Source organism: Quercus lobata, chromosome 3, assembly GCF_001633185.2.
Source record: "Quercus lobata isolate SW786 chromosome 3, ValleyOak3.0 Primary Assembly, whole genome shotgun sequence".
NCBI lineage: Eukaryota > Viridiplantae > Streptophyta > Magnoliopsida > Fagales > Fagaceae > Quercus > Quercus lobata.
The window spans coordinates 43,577,412-43,585,193 of NC_044906.1; the positions used below are offsets into that span (position 1 = coordinate 43,577,412).

General features: G+C 33.2%; 1 protein-coding gene across 2 annotated transcripts; it reads left to right on the plus strand.

Moving 5' to 3' along the window:
* Positions 1-344: 344 nt before the first annotated feature.
* LOC115981859 (delta(24)-sterol reductase) lies at positions 345-7,557 on the plus strand. 2 transcript variants are annotated; one of them, XM_031104267.1, is made up of 3 exons: positions 345-467; positions 4,798-6,059; positions 6,872-7,557. In XM_031104267.1, the coding sequence occupies exons 2-3, from the start codon at positions 4,812-4,814 to the stop codon at positions 7,325-7,327; spliced, it is 1,704 nt and encodes a 567-aa protein (XP_030960127.1). In that variant the 5' UTR covers positions 345-467; positions 4,798-4,811; the 3' UTR covers positions 7,328-7,557. The 2 variants fall into 2 exon arrangements, with proteins under 2 accessions (XP_030960127.1, XP_030960128.1); XM_031104268.1 differs by lacking the exon at positions 345-467 and adding an exon at positions 3,066-3,173.
* Positions 7,558-7,782: the final 225 nt, after the last annotated feature.

The window sequence follows — 7,782 nt, forward strand, 5'->3', positions numbered from 1 at the left end:
AACTATTTCTGATAATTTTTTCAATTATTTATAAAAATGTTTCTAAAGAAATAATAAACTATTTTTTATAATTATTTTTATTTTGACATTTCAGTTATAACGCACAGCTAAAAGTAGCTCTTAAACCAAAAAAAAAATATAATTTTAACTCTACTATTATAAGGGATATTTTGATATTTAATGGTGCTAAAAATAACAATGTAATTAACGTATATCTAGATTTCTCCTCGGGCGAATAATAGTAAAAGTACAAAATAGTCTGTCAAAAGTCACAGCTCACTGCACTAGCATTTATTATTACACTCGCTCGATGCTCATAAATAAATATAAGAGTATTTTAATTGGCGATCGCTGTCTGTCTATAGCCCACAGCACTCTTTTTCGCTACTCTTTAGTCTCTATATCTATCTCCGCTTCATTTACTCCTTACTACACAATTCCTGAGCAGCTGTTTCCTCTTGCTTCAGGTACTCTCTCTCTCTCTCTCTCTCTCTCTCTGTTTTTTTTGTGTTTCTTTTTCTAATGGGTTCTGAGAAAATTTTAAAAAAAAAATTGAAAGAGTATTGTGGGTTTTGAGTGTTCTGTCTCTTGCTGCCTTTTCATGTCTGTGTACTAGATTTACATTTTTCTTAATTAAACATCCAACAGATCCAGAGAGACTTTCATTTTTTTATATTTTTTTTCACAGAATCCAAAAGCAGTAGATCTTGGATCTAAATTTCACTTCTGTTCCTTGTTTTGTCAATTGGTAATTTTATTTTGTTAAGAATAATAGTTAGTAATTGATAATCATTTTGGCAATAAAAAAAAAAAAAATGAGTGTGTTTTTGGAATGTTAGTTGTTTTCATTTCTTTGGTGGCAGATGTGTGAGCATATATAGCATTGTAGGTTTTAGCAAAAAAAAAAAAAAATATATATATATATATATATATATATATAGCATTGTAGGTAACGTGATGAGTTGTCTTCTTGTCTATAATCATCTATATTCTCAAAATAACCATTGGGCTTTGCATGGAAAAGCGTTACATATTTTGGCCAGATCTAATGCCCACATCACATCACATGTGGAATTATTCTCATATTGACTAGATCCAACGGACATACCGCAAAGTTCTTCATCTTTTTCTTCCTGTACCTGTTGTGTGCTTGTTGGTCTTGTCCCACACACACGTCACACACAGTAATCCTCAACTAAAAGTAAAAATTGTTGTTGTGGGGAAATTTTTAGCTTATATAATATATATATATATTTTTTTTAGTGAGAAGAAGCTTATATGTTACTTTAATGTCTATCATACTGCATTGGTGAAAGGTAAATCTTTATTATAGATTTATTAGTTTCTCATATATTGATTGTTTTCCTTTTCAATATATTGTTTTCTAGTATAACATGTGTCAAAAAAAAAAAAAATGGGACAGTTGGTAAATGCATCTTAAACTCCTATAGATAGATTGATTTCTTTTCTTAAGAAATGATTTTGTTAACATGTAACTGATACATATATAAGTCACTCAAATTTAAAAAGGTCCATAATTTATACATGTGAGGATATTTCTTGTGCTTATTAATACATATCTGAGAGTTAATTTTTTTAAAAAGAACTTGTATTAATATTCCCCAGATATCAGTGACCAATTCGTTCCTCTTTTTTTTTTTTTTTTAACATATACATAAAGATCAAATCATTATAAAAAGAAAAAAGAAAAAGAGAGAAGATAAAGTTTTTTTTTTTTTTTTTTTGGTGTACAGAGAAGATAAAGTTAAGTGGTAGCATATGCGTTTTGGTGTCATGTCATCTACTCTGTCCACCTTTAACTTTTTTTTTTTAATAAACTTTTTTCCAAATCCTGATTAGTTTTTTTTTTTCCCCCTATTTTCTATCCTTAAAAGGACCCCGCCATTCCACTTTTTCTTTTTGAGACGAAACTTTCACTACCATACCGCACGTTTCCGTAATTAAAAAAAGAAAAGAAAAGAAAAAGAAATCTAATTAAAAAAGCATCGCAGTTTTAGCAACTAAAATAAAGAAAGGGAGAAAAAGAGTAAAAGTGGCTGTCACGTAACGTTTTTAAGAGTAGTGGAAGCAGTGAGAGACGCGAGGAGTTATAATATTTGATTTGATCCCTCTTCGATTTCTTCATCTTCTTTGTCTTTTATTATGTATATACTTCTACTACTACTACTATTATTACTTTATTCAAGGGTTAGTATTCTTGATTTCCTCATTCTCCTTCCCCATATATTTATATTACTTTTAAATAACTTTATATATACACATATTTTGGATTTGTTTAGATTTGTTTATTTGGCTGAAATTGAAATTTTTTTTTGATGAAAATACTGTAAATAAAAAAAAAATTATAAATTATAGTAAAACTTATAAATAGTACTAAAAAGTACATTGGGAGTTATATATAGTAGCAAAAAAGCTAAGTAGTAAAATAAGCTGATTTTTTAAATTAGAGCCAAACACACACTTAGATAAAATTCAGCTATAAACAAGAAGAAGAATTATAGAAGATGAAGATGATGATCATCTTATATAACTGTTAAAAAATAAGTAAAAGAGAAAGAAAATAGATGAGTGTTAAATATAGATGGTCTATTCATTTCAATTGATATAGAGAGTTGAGAAATGATATGTCTACAATATTTTTACAATAAATCTTAAGTGGTAGGTTGTTACTGGTTGTTATTGTTAGCGCCAAAAAAGTAACTTAGTTTGAACCAATAACAACTAACCACTTGTAATTTGTTGGAAAAATATTGGGGACGTAGTATCTCTCTAATATAATATATAATAATAGAATGATGATATCATATGACTAAAACTAAATACAGATGGTCTCCTCCGTTTTATAGGGATGAAAAACGATAAAGATAATTTCAGTTTGAGTTGTGGTCTTTTCAATTGCCCACCCGCCCTAATAGAATGGAGGAAGATAAAGTCCAACATGTTTCCTTTAAATTATTATATCATATTTATATATATGAAACTGAATCACAACTTTTATAGCTTTTTTATTTTTATTTTTAATTAATATTTATATTTAGGCACCCACAGCCACAGCCCTAACCCTTTTCACTTTGGCTTTATATTATATATGTCGCTTCATTTACTCTTCCAATCTTATCACACTTCCTGAGCTTGCCTTCCTTCAGGTTCAGGTACTCTCTCTTATTTGTTTTGTGGGTAATAGTGCTGTTCATCCACTAAACATTGTGTTTCTCTTTGAGATTTTGTGTTTGGTTTCTGAAATACATACTGGAGTAATGTCATGTTAAAGTAAAGGCAACTTAGTTAGTTACTCACAAACTTCCATTTAAAAAAAAAAAAAAAATTTTACTGCATTTCTCAGAATATTTTGGTGTAGTAGTAGATCTTGGATCCAAATTTCATTTCTGTTCCTTTGTTTTGTTAATTAGCAATTTATTTATTTTGTTATTGATAATCAGCTGTATGGACTCATTTTGCTTAAACTAAAATCTGTTGTGTTTTAGTTGTTTTCATTTCTCTGGTGGCAGTGGCAGTAGATCTCTGAATTTTAATTCTCTATGTTTGATTACTCACATTTCTTTGGGTCATCTCTGAGACAAGTAGTAACATTTCTTTGTTTACTCTCTACTGTATACCAAATATTGATTTGGATGCCTACTCAGATCTTCATCCTATTTTTGTTTTTGTGTGTTTTGGAATGTTATGCTCTATTGAATAAGCATAAAATTGTAACGTGAATTGTCTCTTTATTCTCTGAAAAACCATTGGAATTTGCATGGATATACATATTTTACCAAACCTAATGCCCACATCACATCACGTTGTGTAACTATTCTCATATTGACTAGATCTAATGGGCATACTACAATTGTTCTTCATCCTTTTCTTCTTGCTGCTGCTATAACTACTGTGTGCACTTGGTCTTTTTGGAGTTAATGAACACGTTCCTAGAAATCCCCAATAAACAAAAATCAAACGGGTTAACATATTCATTCTATTGTGGCATGATCATCACTTTGGTTTTCATGTTCACTTGTCATTAAAGTCGTTGATTCTGACTTGACTAGAAGATGTATCCATTAATCTAAGACTATTTTGGCTGCTTGTCAATTCTCAATTATTTTTTCTGTGTATGTATGTATGTCATGTCATGTATTAGTCTTTATTTTTTGCACTGCAAACCATCTTGTCTCAGGATATTTGTTGTGTACATTTTTTCTTGGCATTTGTGGGCCAAAATTTTTTTCCTCTACTAAATGATACAATGCGCTATTGAAAAAAAGTGTCTTCATTTTGAAATTAAAGGGAAACCTTTAGCATATATGATACTTTAATATCTTCTATTGTACTGTTTTGGTGAAAAGTAATCTTTACATATTTAGTTTTATTAATTTTTTCTATTGTTTGTTTTACTCAATATATTGTTTATTTTCCTAGTAGAACGTGTATAAAAGCAACTGGGACAGTTGGTATTGCTGGCTTAATGCATCTTAAACTCCTTTAGATAGATTGATTTTCTTAAGAAATGATTTTGTTAACATGTAACTGATGCATGTAAGTCTCCCTATTCTTTAGAGCAAAAAGGTCCATAATTTTATACATATCAAGATATTTCTTGCTTATTAATACATACCTGAGAGCTAATTTTTGTGTGTTAAAGTGCATAAATATGGAATTAATTGTATGGTTTTTATTTATTTATTTAAAATATCTGAAAGCAAATCTGCTCTCCCATAAGTTAATTTTTATATAACTTTATTTATTTATTATTTCCTTTTGTCATGTCTAATACAGAAAAACTCTCCAAAATGTCGGATCTTGATGTTCCCCTACGCCCAAAAAGGAAGAAGGTGTGGGTGGACTATTTTGTTCATTTTCGATGGATTGTTGTTATTTTCGTTGTCCTCCCAATCTCCTTCACACTTTACTTCCTCACATATCTTGGGGATGTTAGATCCGAGATGAAGTCCTTCAAGCAGCGTCAAAAAGAGCATGATGAAAATGTTGAGAAAGTTGTAAAACGACTGAAGCAGAGGAACCCAAAAAAGGATGGTCTTGTCTGCACAGCACGTAAACCCTGGATTGCTGTTGGGATGCGCAATGTTGATTATAAGCGAGCTAGACATTTTGAGGTCGATTTATCTGCATTTCGGAATATCCTTGAAATTGACAAAGAGAGAATGATTGCTAAAGTTGAGCCCCTAGTCAACATGGGGCAGATCAGCAGGGTCACAGTCCCAATGAATCTTTCCCTTGCAGTGGTTGCTGAACTTGATGACCTTACTGTTGGTGGCCTCATCAATGGCTATGGGATTGAAGGGAGCTCTCACATCTATGGTCTGTTCTCTGATACTGTTGTGGCCTATGAGATTGTTCTAGCTGATGGCCGTGTTGTTAGAGCTACCAGGGACAATGAGTACTCCGATCTTTTCTATGCTATTCCATGGTCTCAAGGAACGCTGGGGCTTCTTGTTTCTGCTGAGATCAAGCTTATACATATTAAGGAATACATGAAGCTGACATACCAACCTGTAGTGGGTAATCTAAAGGAAGTTGCACAGGCATATACTGATTCTTTTGCTCCTAGAGATGGAGACCAGGATAATCCTGAGAAGGTTCCAGATTTTGTTGAAACCATGCTTTACAATCCAACTGAAGCTGTATGCATGACAGGTAAGTATGCCTCAAAAGAAGAGGCCAAGAAGAAGGGAAATGTAATCAACAATATTGGGTGGTGGTTCAAACCGTGGTTCTACCAGCATGCACAGACAGCACTGAAGAGAGGGAAGTTTGTTGAGTATATACCAACCAGGGAGTATTATCATAGGCACACTAGGTGTCTGTACTGGGAGGGAAAGCTTATCCTTCCATTTGGAGATCAATTTTGGTTTAGGTTTCTCCTTGGCTGGTTGATGCCACCCAAAGTTGCTCTGCTCAAAGCTACCCAAGGTGAAGCGATCAGGAACTACTATCATGAGAATCATGTAATTCAGGACATGCTTGTTCCACTTTACAAGGTTGGGGATGCTTTAGAATGGGTCCACCAAGAGATGGAGGTACTCTTTTTTACCCACTTTACCTTCTTTTGTTTTCTCCAACATTTTTGTTATAATTAATTTGTGGCCAATTATATGTTGGTGTGTATTTGCATTAATGTCAACATAGATTTTAGCATTTTGAGGTTAATAAAAGAAGGGATTGGGGTGGGGGAGAGAAGATAGTTATATTATCCATAAGATGACATGGTTATCTTTTCCGTTGTCCTATTACTGATAGGATATTATGTGGACTTCAATGGTAGATTGCCTTAACCTGACAAACCAGGCTATTGCTTTCTGACACTTCTGTTGTATGTCGAGTGTCTTGGTAGAAACCTTTAAATATGTAAACTTCAGATCAAAATTCAACGGTAATGTCTTGTAAGGTTGTATTTTGTGTTCCAAAAGTAATATGCATAGTTAGTGAAAATGGGGTGCAGAAAAATGTGCTTTGATAGATAAATTACAATGGTGATTATATATATATATATATATATATATAACCTCCTTGCACTGAGATCTGTAATCCCCGTCTTGAGAACTAGTGCAGGACCCCCTTGAGCAATGGGCTGAGAAGTTTAGATTTAAGCTAGGAACCATTGTTAGTGATTCAAGGATAGTTGTGTGGTTGATACAATACCTATCAAATAGTTGTGTGGTTGATACAATACCTATCAAAAAGTTGTGAGGTTGATACATGTAATGACTCTATTTCTTTGTGTCTCATATTACCAAGTAGATATTGTGGGGTTGATGCATGTAATGACTTTCTATTTATCTCATATTTCATTTTTTTTAGTTTGCTCTTTCATTGTCTGTTAATTCTTCAGGTATACCCCATTTGGCTCTGCCCACACAGAGTATACAAGCTACCTGTCAAACCTCAGATTTATCCTGAACCTGGGTTTGAGCTACAACACAGGCAGGGAGATACACAATATGCTCAGATGTACACTGATATTGGGATCTACTATGCACCTGGCCCTATCTTGAGGGGTGAGGCTTTTGATGGCGCTGAGGCAGTCCGTAAACTGGAGAACTGGTTGATTGAAAATAATGGATTCCAGCCACAGTATGCAGTATCTGAACTGAGTGAGAAAAACTTCTGGAGGATGTTTGATGCTGAGCTCTATGAGCAAGCCAGAAAGAAGTATGGAGCTGTGGGAACCTTCATGAGTGTGTACTACAAGTGCAAAAAGGGGAGGAAGACTGAGAAGGAGGTGCAGGAAGCAGAGCAAGCCCACCTTGAAACTGCTTATGCTGAGGTTGATCAGCCAATGGACTGATTTTTATTTTCTTGCCTTGCCCAGCAAGCTATTGTGGTTGATTATTATTGTCTTTTGTATTTCATTTCATTTTCCTCTGCTTGTCAGATGCCATAGTTGCTGACATTATTGGGTAAAGTTTTTTAACGGATTAGATTAGACTTTGTCTGGAATTTAATGAGTTAGACTATGGATTGGTTTTATGGCTAAATATGTAACGACAATGGTTTTATGGCCTCTCACTCTCTCCATTAACTATCTATTCGTTCCACTCCCAGGCAGAATGCATAAATCAGTGGGCGATACCTGAATTTGGTTACCCAAAACATCTTGCACCATGTTTGTTTGCTTGTTTTGTTTTTGGTTTTTTAATTCGGCTTTCATGAACATATAAATACTATTAAATGTAATCTCTACCAAATGCCGAGTAATTTAAACTACTCCTTTATCAAATTCTCAAATTTACCTATTTGCCA

What these genes read in the sequence shown, in the direction of transcription:
- LOC115981859 (XM_031104267.1), top strand. Translation starts at nt 4,812, where the DNA reads ATGTCGGATCTTGATGTTCCCCTACGCCCAAAAAGGAAGAAGGTGTGG. An exon ending in GGGTCCACCAAGAGATGGAG is followed by an intron (nt 6,060 to 6,871) that starts GTACTCTTTTTT and finishes TTAATTCTTCAG; the next exon opens with GTATACCCCATTTGGCTCTG.